Genomic DNA, 17,020 nt, shown 5'->3' on the forward strand with positions numbered 1-17,020 from the left:
AGTGAAGATGCAGCGTGTCCCAGTGATTTGACCAATCAGGGCACAGAATGGCTGAGGCAGGACACGCCCATCCGCCCTTCACTGTCTCCAGGGGCTGGCTGTCTGGTACATTAGCTCTTTGCTGCTTAGCACTTTGTTGTATTGATTTACCTGCATGTAGTGGAGGATATACAGACACCATACTGATCCTTCAGTGTGGTATTAGATGGTATTAGAGTACAATGCGATTTTTCTTTTGCAATCCAAACACAGTAATTAAATAAATAAAGTACTAATAGGGTTGTATTTTATGAATTTGCTGTGCTTCACTTCATGCTATTCCTGCTACATCACCGGCATCGCGTTGACTCCTCCTTGCATGTCTGTGATATTTCATTCATCACCAGGTGAAGGTGGAGGAGGAAGATGAGGATGCATCTGTGGAGGACCAGGAGGAAGAAGAGGAAGAAGAGAACTGGGAGAAAGCTCTGTCTGTGGAGCGCTTTGGGGACATCATCGGTGACTCTGCATCCAACGGCGGGGACAGGATGGGCCGACACTATACTGAGAAAGACTTTGAGTGTAAGCAAAGCAGCTGTACACGTATATATGTGACTCGGATGTGGAAGTTTTTCCCACATATGTTCTGGGACACTGTTTCTCAAATGGGGGTACATGTACCCCTGGGGGTACTTCAAGGCATTCCAGGGGGTACTTGAAATTTCTTTAAAACATCTTTTATGTTTTCTTTAAAACATCCTTAAATAAAAAATATAAATATAATATTATATAAATATTTATTATATTTCAATAAATGTAAGTTCACATTTATAAACTGAATTTACATTTAGATTTACACCATTTCATTCCTCCTAAAATCCCACATTCCGACTCGAATTGAACCCCACCTGTTATGAGCCAAATCATATCCATCAGTCACTGTCACAAACAGAAGTTTCATAAACCAAACACAAATGACAAAGTGCTGTATTTCATGTGTTTTCTTAACTAAAATACTTTGCAGTGGTTAGGGGCTACTTGGCTAAAAACAAGTATTTTACAAGGGGTACTGTGTTGCAAAAAGGTTGAGAACCGCTGGTCTAGGAAAATAAACAAAAATCAAATCCATTCGGCAGCATTTATTTAAAAGAGCACTGATAGGAGATCTCTTTCAACCATTTGATTCTCAATGCTTTTCCACTGAATTAAACTCCAAGTTAACCAATCTAAAACCAGCAATGTTGCCAGGTGTCTCTGCGTCAAATTATACAGCTTCTCAAGTTTGTGCTGACAACACTGAGCCCGTTTTCACGCACACCTAAAACCTGATAAATAGATCACACACACCTCGATTTCTCACCAGTTGCTGTTATTTATTTTACATGTTTAAACTTGAGCTGCTTTCGTGTTTTTTTTAAACCATCTAAAAACGCAGTCTCAATGTAAGGGAAACACAAAAAACACGGTGATGTGCAGCAGTGAGAAGTCAGATATAAACAGAGTAATGCAAGTGTAGATTAGTTTGCAGGCTCATAAGCTCTAACATTAGCACAGCTAATGTTGAGACCATGGGCCACTGGTTTGCAACCTTTTTTGAGCCAGTCTGCCTCTAACCATTATCCAGGTCCCCTATCACTCCCACAACTAAAATGTAGGCCTCACACTATGTTACATTGCAGGTTTTGGGTGGTTGTTCACTTAACTATTATTTAAATGCAACTACCATCAGGCTCAGTTACACTGCTATTCAGTTAGCTCCCACAACGAGGGCTGCAGTTCTGCAGGTTTTCAGTGTTTTCCTGCTCCAACACACCCAAAGTTAATAAGCTGTGAGATTAGTTCATTTCAGTCAACTGTGTTGGATCAGGAATACTGGAAAGCTGCAGAACTGCAGTGCTCCTGGGGCTGACCTGAATAGTTCTGCTCCAGTATGAACCGTCTGTGTGACGTATACATGCCCCAAACCTTGTTCAAGTCATCCGTTTTCCTCATTTTCTTAACTTCAAAGTTTAATTTGGGATGCTTTGTTCAACCCATCCACATAAAGTAGGACCATAAAGAAGGAATAAAAAAAAGCACATTTCAGATTAAAATGCAAATAGATAAAGCACCAAGAGACTTCATGCATGGTGCACGGTAGCGGGTTACTTCAGACCCTTATTCAGCTTTCAAAGTTCCAGTGTTGACATTAATATTTATCTCAAGGCTGAAATGAAACTACAGTCCAACCAAATAAAATTTGTTGTGGTATTTAATGAAGCTCTTACATAACTAATCCGGACCGTGTCCGTTGGAATCATATCCAGGTATCTGAATCAGGGCAAAGAGCCACATACGGAGTAAAAGAATACGGGGAATTGGCGTTAGAATGATGAGCAGATAGATACCACATGCTCTGTCAGGAGATGACTCTGCTACGATTAGATACAGCAGCCTTCTGTTGATGTTCATTAAACTGAGTGATATTCATTTGTTGCATGTTAATTAAAATGTAAAGCTGTGTGTTTGTGTTGTGTTTTTCAAGTGTTCAGCAGGGATTAAGAAGGAGAGAGCCTCTCCTTCGAGAGTCGTGCAGTCTACCCCGACATGTTTTATGTAATCAAATTAACACCCTAAACCTGAGAGGTTGTTACGATAAGACACAATGCTCTGACAACGTATTTCTCTTTTATGGCAAAGCTTACACAGGTTAATGTTTGAAAGCAGTTTTTCCTTGGGGAAAAATCCCTGACAAGTCCACAAGACAAGCTGAAATGTGAAAAATAACCCAGAATAATGACCTCCCCTGATGTTGTCCTCCTGAGGAGAATTCAGGACTTTTAAAACGTGACATCAATCTGGTTTCATCTGAAAATCAAGGTATAATTTCAGAGCGCCATCTGTTCACAGTGATATTAGTCAGATACTTTGCAAAGCCCAAAAGGACTTCATGGTGACAAAGTGTGCAACAGCATCTGTTCCTGTCAACAGAGACCCAGTTTAAACAACGCACTTTCCACTTCTTTCCCTTTTAAAACCCAGATCACAGACATACGTTCCATCACACGCACCACCCTTTGTCCACCCACCTGCCCGCGCTCCAGCGTTTACGCAAGAGGGTGCACAGCGCCGACAGACGCCGCAAAAAGAAGCGGAAGAAAAAAAAGACGTCACTGCCTCCCTCTGATGTCACGCCCACCATACATGAAGTAGATGAAGAAGAGGCGGAGTCTGAGGGAGAAGGACAGGGGGTGGTCTCCACGCCCACAGAGATACCTGACATCCACCCACAGGTAAAATAAGTCTGTAAAGATGGAGAGTGGAGCTGACGTTACCGCCGGATAACCGGCTGATTTATGATCATGTACCACAGGACCACCTTTTTCTCCTCTCTCGCTGACCCTCCTCTTCCTCTTAGTTTAGTTTTGGGAGCCAAGAGGACTTGGAGGAACCCCTACCACTCGCCACCGTCCACATGGAAAATGAGGAGCATCCACTGTCGAAGAAAGCAGCTGTCACTTTGATAAAAGAGGCAGCTGGAAATGGAGGAATACTTGTTACTGCGCAGAATGAAGAAGTGGAAGAAGAAGCTCCTTGCAACAGGTGGGTGTGTCAGTTTATCCTGCTAACCCTAACCCTAAACCTAACCCTAAACCTAACCCTGGACCGAGTTCCTTCTGGGGTTTGTGCAGATTTAAACCCGATCCAAGGTGTTCCACATGCAACGCTACCAAGTTGTTTTTATAGCCTGGCTCATATGTTTCACATGTGCTGGTCATTTTTGCCACTCCGCTTTGCTTTCTGGTTCACAGAATTAATGTTTAATCTAAATTACACATTCAGTCTTCATACAATGATGTATTGATTGAATGATTAACAATTAGATGTCACAGATTCTCCCACAAAAGGTTTGATTTGATCCAATGAGACAAAATCCTTTTCATGGACTCTATATATAGATACACATATTGTCATCATCAAAACTAAATAACTAACTAACTAACTAAGTAATTAACTAACTAACTAACTAACCAACTATTTTGCCCATATCATGGTAAAAAAAAAAAAGACATTTTGTTTGTGAGAACAATCCCACATCTTTCTAAAATTAATTTTTACTAAACTCAAATAACTTCAGTTCACTCTAACTTTAAATGAATTGCACTATTTCACCAGTCACTGAAAGCTTTAATCCAATTCAAACCAGTTCATTCTGATCCAGTCAGAATAAATCTAAGGGCAGAATAAGCTAAGGACAACCAAGGAGTTACACTGAATATTGTCCTTGATTCAACCCTCCATCCTGAGCTGTACGCACATGGAGGCGGGCGACAAGGAAAAAACTCCCGCGGAGCCAGAACCGGGAAGGGTGACCATCTGCCTTGACTGGTTGAACAGGACAGGGAAGAGAGGTCAAAAATTTCTTTCTTTTTTCTCAATGTTTATATGTTTAGCTGCCAGATGGAGAAGAAGTTACCGTTTTTCTCCAGCAGAGGGAGATGTGTTACTCTTTAACTGTCTAGTAGCATGACGTTATATCGGTTTTGGAAAACACTTATACAGAAGACGGAATGGCGGACAACCTGCAGAAATGTGTAGAGATAAATCCTCTACCATCACATTTTAAGTCAAAAGTTCTGACATATTTTTGAGTTTTTGCTTTGAAGTAAAAAGCAGAGCTGGACATGTGGACAGCCGTTTGTGAACTCTGTAGTGCACATGTGGTGCACTGCGGTAACACGACTAACATTACTCCCCACCTCGCAAGACGCCATCCTGAGGTAAAAGCAAAGCTAACAGCTAAACGTACGGCAGCAGCTAGCTAACACACACTCAAACCAGCACTTTTATATGCAGTTCAACCTTTTGAAACAAGAGTACAAGTTCAAACAGCTGGATAATAATGACTAAATCCTAAAAACTGACTCAGTTGATTTCTTTCTTTGTGAACACTGGCTCCTGATACAATCTGTAAACTTGTAAACTCGTGCAGCTTTTTCACACGGTCTGCTGTTTAAAAAGCAAACTAAAAATTGGCAACATGGAGGATCACAATTTTAATTGAATCGGCACCCAAACGTTTATTAAAATCTACTAAAGAGAATCCCAGTCCTATGTAGGGTTATATTTGGTATTTTTATATAATCATTTTATATAATTAGTAACGCATAACGATGCATCCCTCACTTTGCTTTGGTTACCTGCAATGTATCATCCCTCAGCTTCTCCAAAGACAGATTAAATCCTCACAAGAGAAACAATTCCTTAGCTGTAGCAGACACCTGTCAGGAATCTGATTTCTGTTATGCACTGAAAAGGAAATTATTGATGATGTTGGTTTTATTTAGAAGCTGAGTTTGTTTTCAAAAATGGATCAATTAGCAAAGTAGAAGCTGAAGGTACAAAACACAGAGCAGATTTTACTCCAGGACATTTCCTTCTCTGAGTTCTTCCTCATGGCCTGGGTTTTCTGATAAAGTGAGCTGATCCTCAGACGTCTAAATGCTTCCTAACAGCAGAAATGTGAACACAAAACAAATGGCCAATAATAACTAATGAATTCAGTTCTGTCACAGGTATGATCCACTAATGGCTCCCATCATATCCTGCATGTTAAAAGGCCCAGCTGGGTGGCCAACATGCAAAACTAATAGAATATTAATTATTTGGTGATGCTTTGAATTATGCATAGAGCTTGTTGCCAGGAGGTCAGGGGCTCCATGGTGATTCAGGTATTTGTCCCCGCTAATGCCTGGCAGAATAAAAGTGCAGAAACAGGCATCATGTGCAGGATTGTGCTGCTGTGTTTGAGTGAACACAGGATGACTCAGAGGCTTGCTGAGGAGATCCAGGCTGCTTGCTGTGTTCAGAAGCCCTCTGTTGGTCATCTGGTGCCAATGCAGAATGACTGAACTACAGTTTTTAACAAAAGTGGTTGCATTTAGTCCTTTTTAACGTTACAGTACATCAAAACAGACATTAAATTCATGTTTTTGTTTTTTTTAAATAAATCAATTCATTAAATGGAATCTTGGAGAAGACGATAGAAAGAGACAGTAAGAGGGGAGTTGTCTCAGTTTTCTCTCTGTGTGTTTTTGCACTTTGACAGTGGTCTTTCAGGACCAGATCCCTCAAGTTCAACCACAAGCCGCTGCTGGTTCCGCAAGAAGCCCGTCCACCATCGTATACCGGCCGCCCAGCGCAGCAACTATGACCTGCGGGACCGAATCTGCATCGGCAGCATGACAGCTCTAGAGACCGCCGTCTACCAGCAGGTTCCCACTGATGAGGCTGAGGCCCAGATGCTAGCCAGTGCTGATCTGGATGACATGAAAAGTAAGGAGGATGCTACATCATGATGTGTTCGGATGTTCTGCTTGTTTTTCTGTTACTTTATATAAACGTATCATTTCACAACAGGCATGAATTGTATTGAATGGTAAGGGATCCAGAACCTACACCGGTTTCAATTTAACCAGATTTTCTTACACTAATGGATGAAAAGTAGTCGCTAGCTGCAGGTATATTTGCATCATAGTTGGGCGACTGGTATACGATGGACAGGCTTCTTACAGAACCAGTAAGAGACAGGCTAGTCTGCAGCTTGACAAAAGTGCTGCTTCATGATTGATGATTTAACTTTAGCAAAGGTTTTATCTGCCTGACAGGTTCATGAGACTGAAGAGCACAACAAAATCTTCCTTCTCATCAACATTCTGTCACAAATGTCAATAATGTTTTGGTTAAATCTAAAAAAAATCAAAGGGATGATAAAATAAAATCAGTTTGTTTAGCACAATGTCAACGGCACACCCTGGACAGCTTGCCAGTCCATCGCAGGGGACTCCACAACCTGTTTTTCATCATTAACTTGTAAAGGTAATTTTCTCTTTTACCTGTCTCTTGTGCTTTTTAACTGGGTGAAGTAAATAAACTGGTGGAAAAACTGTGAAAGATCATGAGTCAGGCTCTCCAGTGAGCCAGAGGAGTGAACATACAGCTCAGCTCACTGAAGTTCAGCCTCCAGCTGAACCAAGTCAGCTATGTTGGACCAGTGAGGGACTCCAAACTGATCCTTCCAAAACAAAAGCCTGAATGAAAAGCCGTAGCAGCAGACGTCACAGCTCTGCAGAGATTTCCAAGACACATCCACAACCCACCTGTTCTGTCTTTTGATGTCAGCAAAGCAGGGATGTTGACGTGATGCTGTACGATCCTGGTGCAGCATACGTGTAGGGAAGACAACCTGTAGCTTTTGCTTCACAAACACTAACCTACGCTGATGACAGAACAACAATGAGCTGTTGGCAGTGGTCTTCGGCAGCCTAGTGACCATAGAAACAGAACATCAGCTGAACACCTTCATGCAGCAGCAACAAGGCTCCAGGTGATTTTGTGCATAAAAGTTGACAAAATGAACAATTTCCTACAGATCCTGATCAGCAGAGCTCTTTACAGACGTAATTATTAATTACTCTTGAAACTGTTGGTATTGAGGAATAAATGACTTGCCGAAAGGAAATAAGAGATGAGATCCTCCATCTCTATCGTCCATCCTCTGAGATGACTCAGTTTCTCTTTTCTCCCACGCCACTGGAAAGTTGTTCGGAGGGGTATCTGCTGTGTGTGTGTGTGTGTGTGTGTGTGTGGCGTTTATCATCTACTAACTGTGCTCCAGCAGTTTTCAGTCAGACATTTTCCACAGCAGCTGATGTGGTTGCCTCGATATGAATGTCTCTGTAGCAGTGGAGGTCGTCAAGCGTGAACATTTCACTTCACACATGAACATTCAGACTCACGACAGGCTAAAACTTCCTCTCACCTTCTGCGCTCGTTCTACCAGGCACACGACAACAGAACAATTTTCTGTTGCATCGACAACAAGAAGCGTGCTAAAATGGTGTTATGGTGGTTTATCTGTGTCTGTTTTATGGTTCAGGCTTGTGTTGCTCTAATTTAATCAGACATTTTATTTGAGCAAATGTAGCAAAAAGCTCTGGTTTCATTGTTAGGAAGGCATGCTGCCTTCTATTGTCTGTAAAAAGTTTTCCCAATAGTAAGAAAGGAAGCGACTGTGTTCCTCTTTCTAACACAAATGGTAAATGGACTTGTACTTACTTAGTAATTTTCTACTCATGTTAACTACTTAGAGCACTTTACAATACATGGCACTGCAATAGGGGAGGCAGTGCAGGATTTATTGTCAGTGGTACATGAACATATAGCCTGGAATCAAACCCCTGACCTCCTGGTTGGAGGGCAACTGATCTTCCACCTGCATCACAGCCACAACACACACTCACATCCACTGCTGCAATCGGATTAGAGAGACATTCTATTCTATTCTATTCTATTCTATTCTATTCTCCAGTCATTTAGCAGACGCTTTTATCCAAAGCGACTTACATATGAGAGTGAGAACAACACAAGCACGAAATCAAACAGTAGAGGACATCGTAGGAAGGTGTTGGGGGACTGTCCAGTTGGGCGCAGATCCTTCCATGAAGTGCTACAGGCTTTTTTTGTTGTTGTTTTTTTTTTTGTTTGTTTGTTTTTTGTTTTTGTTTTCTTTTTTACTTCCTTCCTACCCCATAATATCACCTATGTTATAATACAAACAATTAATACAATAAAGTTTGTTGCAAAGAACTGGCCTAAGTTCTCCAACTTTCCAATAAATACAGCTATACTAAGTGCTCCTTGATTACATTCCATAATTAAACCATATAACTGAGGCAATATCCCCTAATAAATCACACTTAAAGACTGATCATGTTGCTAAGATCAGTTCCCAATCAATTTGAGCTGTGTCACCTAATATAAAAACAAATCTTACAGAAGACCAAGATGGAGAAGAGAGGACAGACTAGAAAGATTATATAAGACGCCTTTTTTATTGCGTTGGTTCACCAAAATTCCTCTATGAAGTTGTGGGCTCAGCCTTTAATGTTCCTAGGTCTACGAAATGCCCCTGCCTTACATCCCTAGTGAAAGAGGATCAGTGGCTCCACCCCCAGCTCTTCCTCTTTATTGCCTCTTTTCCATTAGTATCAGCTTGTCTCAACTTAACTCGCCTCAACTCGTCTCAGCTTGGTCCCTTTTATTTTCCATTGCAATGTAGTACCAGGTCGAAAATGGGCGGAGTTTGTGTGAAATCACTGTAATGTCAGTGTTGTGCACAACAAGCTCTATAAACACACAGGACATAGAGGCAATGTGCTACTTGGGCTGCGGCTTGCCGGTCGCTGACCATAAATCGTATCCATTTGGTGGAACCACTTCCAGTCCCGTCTGTTTGATCCACACTGACCATCCACTCCAACCATTGTGGTCCTTGACCTGCCGATAGTCACTTTTTTCAGCTTCTCTTGAAAACTCCTTTTGTGCCCGCAGCCATTGAGTCGAAAAGCTCTTGATGGACTTTTTCATTTCATGTCGCTCCATCTGGTTCCCTCTGTATCCTTTCCTCAGCAACCAAGCAAAGAAATGTCTCTGCCTCAGAGTTGGACCACGGAGCAGACTTTTGTTGCGGCATTGCTTGTCACATAATGAAAACAACTTGCGAGTTGATGTCACTCCCTGACCCTGACTTCTGATTGGCCGCGCCCCTGACCAATAGCAGCATGCAGTCTGGCAACGTCATACACAACCCGACTCAGCTCGCTTAGAACCTGGGCTGAGGAGTTACAAAGACATATCGGTAAACAGGTACAAAAGCCTAATGAAAAACCCTACAAACAGAGTTGAGGCAAGTTAAGTTGAGACAAGCTGATACTAATGAAAAAGGGCCATTTTTCTTCCTCAGAGGTGGTAAAATATCTTTGTATCTCCAATTGATAAAACTGCTGTGAAAAAGGCTTCCAACAACGTCACACACAAATAATCTGTTGTAAAAAGCTGAAGCAACCATCTTCTCATGCAAACATGTACAGTAAAACTGCTGGCACTGAGCGTGTGGTTTACTGGCTCTGTATGGTCAGAGCTCTACAAAATCAGACTGGTTACAGACTATTTCTCTATATCTTCATGCTGTAGTGACTTTCTATCACCCAGCAGACTTGTTAGTGTTCTATTTGAATAAAACAGCATCATATAGCTCCAGCTAAAGGCCCATTTACGCTCGACACAGAAGACGGATACACAGACCGACAGCTTGGTCCATCTCCTGTGTTGGTTACTTGTGTAATTTGGCCTGTTTTTAATGGGCTTAGTTAACTGTTACTCGGAAAAGCAATACTACCAGAAATGGCGGGGCCAAAGTTGAATTGCATGCTGCCTTCTGAAAGACTTGAAACTAGCTGAGTTAGCATTAAATCCAAATGGAGAATTCCTGAAACTGTTTTTATGTACATAAGAGTATGAATGACCCTTCAGTCAACACCAAGTAACATGGCTACTAAGGTAGTCTATGAGCATCTTTTAGTTTATTTCCAGTTTAAATGTGAAAATTTTGCTAAACTGAGCTGAATATAAATATGAATACATATAATTACTGAAACCAAATATGAGATGGTTTTCCCTCATTAGTTTTAAAATGAATACTGTAGAAAGGATGGCTAATTAGGAAAAAGTTACTTCAGATTTGTGCAGGGACACTAGTGTGACTGTGTGAGTCTCAAAGACACATTTCTATTTTAAAATGGTTTTTGTTTCAAGTCTTTCACAGGACCAACCCATGAATCAAGCTGGCAAACTTCACTGGAACATGTAAATCAGAAAATACAGGACAGTGCAGCAAGACTGGGTCATTTTTGCTAAATGGAGAGATGATTCCTGCTGAAGTGGATCATTGACTAACATTGCTGCTGGAGATTTGGCTCTGTTGTGGGGCCTCCCACATATTCTGCCTCATGAAACCAGCCCACAACGCGCATTGCCCCCACACACTCCATTTAGAATAACATAGAACATGATAAATCAAAAGTTAGAGGACAGCTGCTACTTATAATTCCTGCAAATGATTTGCATGCATGTTGCTCCATTTTTAAACCAAAACCTTTGATTTTAGCTTTCTCATGCATAAATTGCATAAACACAATTTTTATTTAAGTTGCAGAATTAGTGCTGGAAATAGCAGCTACAGTTAGCTCATCTAAAGGAAACAGACTTCATGATGGTACATATGTGCCAAAAATGTTTGATCTAAAATAATTTGCAGTTCAAGCCAAATATGTTGATCTTCCAGAACAAATATATATTTAAAACTTAAGGATGACCAGTATAGAAACCCAAACTGACTGAATACTCTGCACTGAATTTTACTTCACTGTCTACTTAGCCTGCTGCTTATTATTATTATCTATACTATTTAATGTCCAATTCCACTACTGTTAAGGTGTAAGACCTGTACATACCATCTGTAATTATGTTAATAGCTTCTCCCAACACTGGATGTACATTTAAAGCCCATACCCATCTGTATTTAATGCTCATAGTACTCAAATCAGTAGACTGTGACAATCACTTTATGCCATAGCTGTAAAATACTTGTACATACTGCAGATAATGTATACTTTGCACTTGTTGCTTATTGCACTCTGATTAGATGCCAGCTGTGTTTCGTTGCATTGTACTTGTACATGTGTAATGACAATAAAGTTGAATCTAATCTAATCTAATCTAATCTAATCTAATCTAATCTAATCTAATCTAATCTAATCTAATCTAATCTAATATATAGAAATAGCTAAGTATTTACAAACAAAAAGCAAAAGCAGATTATGGAGCACATATTTTACAAAGCCACAGTAAACTCTTCTCTTCTCAAGTCACACAGCATTAATTAACAAAGGCTGCAGTCAATTCCCCTTCACAAGCGACCCTGCCTCCGGCTTTTCCTGCGTTAGCAGAGCAGAGTGGTCATTGACTGTTCAGGACCCATCTGGTAGCAGGAAACGGGGCATTGGATTTGTAGCCAGTAGTGTTTCACATTGACACAGTATGCACCTCATATCAGGCTCATCTATACTTTCTGTAGTCACAATGAAAATAAAACAAAAGAGAAGATTTATATTGATCCTGAACTGAGACTTTCTGCCTTCAGAACTGCCTTCGTTCTTGGTATCATAGATCCAACAAGGTGTTTGTAACGTTCCTCAGAGGTTTAGCTCCATGTTGACATGAAGCATCACACAGTTGCTGCACATCATGATGAGAATCTCCCAAAGCTGCTCTGCTGGACTGAGATCTGGTGACTGTGGAGGCCGTTGGAGGACAGTGAACTCATCGTCATGGTGGAGATGATGTGAGCTTTGTGACATGGTGCATCATCCTGCTGGAAGTTTCCATCAGAAGATGCTACACTGTGCTCAGAAAGGGATGGACATGGTCAGCAGCAGGACTCAGGTAGGCTGTGATGGTTAAACCATGTCATGTTGGTACTAAGGAGACCAAAGTGGGACGGGACACCCCAACACCATGACACCACCAGCAGCCTATACCACTGACACAAGACAGGATGGATCCATGTTGTCATGATGTTTCCAGCAGATTCTGATCCTACCATGTGAATGTGGAGCTGAACTGGAGACTCATCAGACCAGCAACGTTTCTCCATCTTCTATTGTCCAGTTCTGGTGAGTCTGTGTGAATTGTAGCCTCAGTTTCCTGTTCTTACTGACAGGAGGGAACCCGGTGTGGTCTTCTGCTGCTGGAGACCATCTGCTTCAAGGCTGGACGTGTTGTGTGGTCAGATGCTATTTAAATGGAGGTGGCTGTCACTCAGGAGGAAGATCAGTCATCTTCCAACTGAAAGGTCATTGGATTAATTCCAGGCTTCCCCCTGATGTAATACCTAAGTTTAAATGGAGCCAATTATCCCAGTTGCAATTGGTTTGAATGCTCTATATAATGGAAATGGTCCACGTACACAAACAGTCAAAAGTTTGGACACACTTTCCCATTGGATTAAATGGGGTAAAATGTTTATTTTCCCAAACTAATTGTGACATCATTTAAACATTGTGTCAGAAAGTTGTCAGGTTGCATTTTTATAGCATGCTATGACAAGATGTAAACGTGCAATAAGTGACATTTTCTCACTTGGGAAGATGGCAGCAAACAACCAAATTCACTGGACACCAGCAGAAAGTTTGTTTCTAATTCAAATTGCGTCTCTACGACTTGTGTCTCTTCCTTTTGTTTGCAGTAAGAGCGCATGAGTATCAAACTGCTGCTTGAAAGAACTGCAACAACCACAACAACTGTGACAATCAGTTTAAATCCTGTGATGTAATCATCTTTCTGCACAAGTCAGACTGGACCGTTCTGCTTAAATGTGAGAGCATGTACACTCCAGAACAGAATAGATGAGTTCCCATGGAAACAGCTGCCCTGAAATCCTAAACTGAGATGATTTCAAACAGAGTGACTTAAAAGTCTGACACAGTTGTCTTTACCATGCCTACATGACTAAATGTGTTGAGATGCTGCCATTAGATTGGCTGATTAGTTTGTGATTGATTTTGTTTGCTGTTATTCTTTAACCTGCATCTTAATTCTCTTGTTGTTTATCAACAAATTAAAAAAATATAATACTGTGCACTATTTTTAGTTCCCTTGACCCAACCCAGTGACACCCCATTGACTGCTTTTGGTGCACTGGTTTTATGATCAGACTTTTTAACCACATTCAGTCAGTCATTCTCTAATTTTTGTCTGTGAACTAGAAAAAAATACTCTCACACACACCTACTTTGTATGTAATGTATGTACGCATACAAACGCAACAGTGAGTCACACGACAGTTAAGCACGGCAGGCATGTTTTTAGTGCACCTGCTGTTCAGTCCAACTACAAAACCTCAGGAGATGCATGGTTTCCAAGGAGACACAGGAGCAGTGATGGTGCAGCTTCAGCTGACAATTATCTCTGTAGCAGGAACACATCAACATTGTTCTGCTCTCTTCAGCAGGTGGCCTACATTTTGGTTCCTTATGTCTATAGCTCTCAGTGTTTCTGTCTGTGGTGTGTAATCTTCTTTTGACTCAGTGGATATGCCAGCCTATGGAACCTGACTTTTACCCTCTGACACATCACATGATGGATGGACGATGGAAACAAAGGGCATCAACTTTCCACTTCCGCTCCACTCTACCTTACTTTTCCAACTGCAGCATAGATCAATAGACTGTGGACATCATTAAAAAAGGGTGGAACCAACATCCATCTGACAAGCACCTCTCAAAACAGCCCGCCATGCCTCATCAAGGCTTCTTTGCAAAGTTACAGCCAATGCAAGCATAACCATTTATGTTTCTCTGTTCGGGCATTCAGCAGCGGAACGTCCACCTGAGGGCTTCACACCAACTTTGTGTTTTATTTGCATAAAGTGAGAACAACCATTTCACGAGGATTGTGTCTCTTATTGGACTTGAAGGTGGATAATTGTCTTGAACAGTTCCAGAACCTTTTTCATATTTTGGTGAGGAGATTCTCTCAGAAGTTAGCATTACTGGACCGCACAGCTTTTCTTACTTTCAGTGAAGTTGTTTGCGACACAAAAGTTGAAGAAGTCAGTTCGCTGCTTCTGCAACCAGCTCAAAGACGACAGAAGTTCAAAGATTTTCATGACACTGACCCAAGGAGAGCAGCTGTGTCCCAGAGTTGGAAGCCCTGAATGAGCAGTGTGTCCATCTGGAGAGAGGTGGATAGGAGGAGGCAGCAGCTGTGGAGATGACAGACGTTGAGGGGCAGGAAAACCAAGGACGTGGGTCTTCTGATGGGTTAGTGGCTGACAACCATGGAGCAGATCGCCGCAGCAGCGTCCAGAAAGGCCTGGGAACCCCAAGGCATCACCAACATCAGCGCCAAGGCTCCTTCTCAAATTTGGATGGGTTTGAGGACTTTGAAGAGTTTGTTTTGGACTTTGATGATTACGATTTGCTTGAGTCGATCCATTCCCATCTGGGGTCACCACTGGAACCGATCCGTAAGTTCTGTTGTTTGACTTTGTTTTACCTGTGTAGGTGAACCTCTCGCTGCGTAGCGGTTCATGTATGTCCGTTTAGAGACCAGTTTAAATGAACACATTGTTGACAGAACAGTTTCCGCAGTTCGGATGCAGTCACATAGCAGGGAGGAAATAACATATGATAAAAAATACATGGGATCTCACTGGATTCTAGTGAACGATGATGACTTCATATCAGTAAGGGCTCATTCACTGAAGAGAGTCATCCACAGTATTGAGTGTATTGACTTGGGGCTCCACTGCTGCTATTTTCTACTCATGTATTGATCCTGTGGCATCCATTTGACTTTGGGCTGAGCAACAGCTAGAGCGGAAAGACATTTCATTGACATGTACTTATGTTTTCTTTTGATCTATCTCTGCTTCATGGAATAGTTGTCCACCTAATTATTAATATGGAATTAAAGACAGAAAAATTTAGATGGAACAGTTTTATGGTGGCTACTCCTCCAAGAGACACTGCAGCTTTACCATATGGAGTCTAGACTGTCAATGTCTATTTTTGGTTTGATATTTCACCTTTAAAACAGTTTAGCTTGCCTTGTTTTATATCATTCTTTTCATTTCAACCTTACATGTCTGATTTAACGGGGTTTTTCTTTTTCTTTTTTTTTCCGGGGGGGGGGGGGGTTGACAGATTGTTTTCATACACTTAGCCCAACCCCTCCAAAAAAACAAAAACAAAAACAAAACATTTCCTGTCCACTACCAGAGAGCGAACACATCACAGGGTGGTATGTTAGTCCTCCTGGCCACCAGGAGGCGAAACTTGAAATTTGGCCCCTCCCTAAACAGAAGGTAAACAGGCAGAGTGGTGGTCATCCAGCCAAGGTTTGATAGGGGTTTCCACTTGTCAAAATCCCTTGAAAAGACGCTGAGACGGTGACAAAAAAATACTGTATCAGCACTACTTTAGGTAAAGTAGCAGAACATAATGAAGCATTTTGTCGAATCCAAAGGTTTAAAATTTCCAATGTAGAAATCATTTACTGATGACAACTTGTGAGACCCACAAGTGAAAAAGAACCAGACTTTTGCTTGGGGGGGAGGGGCACTTGAAAAGGTATATAAAGCTACTGAGCTGAAACAGTGGTAGCCTAATGTTTCATTTATCTTGAACTGATGACACTGTATTACTCGGGACTCTTCATTAACTTTCGATTACCAGCCAGCATGGCAGGTAGATTCCTAAACTTACTGCCGACTCAGAAATTCTTTGCCCAGGATTGATTTAAATTTCTCTCCTCATTCGGCTGCATTTTGTTCAGTGTGCCGCCCATTAATGACGCCACATACTCCAACGTTGGCAGACAGGCAGTGGATTTATGGTGTTTCATGAAGCAGATTTCATGGGAAATGTAAATATATGCTTCATTAGTCATAAGGTCCGATTCTTTTCAAAGCTTCAGCTCCTGTAAAAGAATTTAGAATCACTCTGAACTTTTTTTTTTTTTTTTACCTAAAATTATCAATTATGAATTCGAGATGGAATTTATGGCTCTTTAAAAGGAGCTGGATCTGAAGGAACTGTTCTTTTTCGGGTTTTATTTAGAATTTGATCAGGAGTCACTCATTTTTATCTATGAAATAACTGCCGGGAGTAGTTATGAAGTAAGATTTGAATCACAATAATTTGAATGTACACATCCTACCAATATGAAATCTGCTGTTAGCAAATATTATTCTGAAACTGGTAATTTCCTTTGACTTGTCTGTTTAGTGTGATATTTCATAAGGGGTCTCCATATCCTCGTGCTTTGACAGTGGAATTTTTCTTCACCAAAACACTTTGTAGCACAACAAATAGTAAGCAGACTGCAATAAACTTCCATGCAAAACAACTTTACTGCAATATTTTGTACATTAAAAATGTTTTGATAATGTGCGAAACTCAGAACATGTAGGAATAAGTGATAATAAATATGCATCTACGTGAAATCTACTATACAATTTTTAAAACCAAATATACAGACGTGTTAGCTTTTAGTTGTGGCTACCTGCCCTGTCGCTCTAACCTATTCCATCTTTTACATCCTGGTATGAAACGTCTGCATGGTGTGCCCATCAAACTAAAGTCCTGCTGAGCAGGCT

General features: G+C 41.1%; 1 protein-coding gene across 2 annotated transcripts in view; it reads left to right on the forward strand.

Moving 5' to 3' along the window:
• The window catches only part of slc4a3 (solute carrier family 4 member 3), an 84,862-nt gene that overhangs the window by 38,482 nt on the left and 29,360 nt on the right, over window positions 1-17,020 (forward strand). The window contains exons 3-6 of one of the 2 annotated variants that reach the window (XM_079253761.1): window positions 387-561; window positions 3,001-3,251; window positions 3,377-3,561; window positions 6,068-6,294. In XM_079253761.1, the coding sequence (XP_079109887.1) occupies window positions 387-561; window positions 3,001-3,251; window positions 3,377-3,561; window positions 6,068-6,294 (838 nt within the window). Of the gene's footprint in view, window positions 1-386; window positions 562-3,000; window positions 3,252-3,376; window positions 3,562-6,067; window positions 6,295-17,020 lie in introns of those variants that run through there. The other variant, XM_079253762.1, reaches the window with a different exon arrangement.

Source organism: Telmatherina bonti, assembly GCF_933228915.1.
Source record: "Telmatherina bonti genome assembly, chromosome: 15".
NCBI classification, from domain to species: Eukaryota; Metazoa; Chordata; class Actinopteri; order Atheriniformes; family Telmatherinidae; genus Telmatherina; species Telmatherina bonti.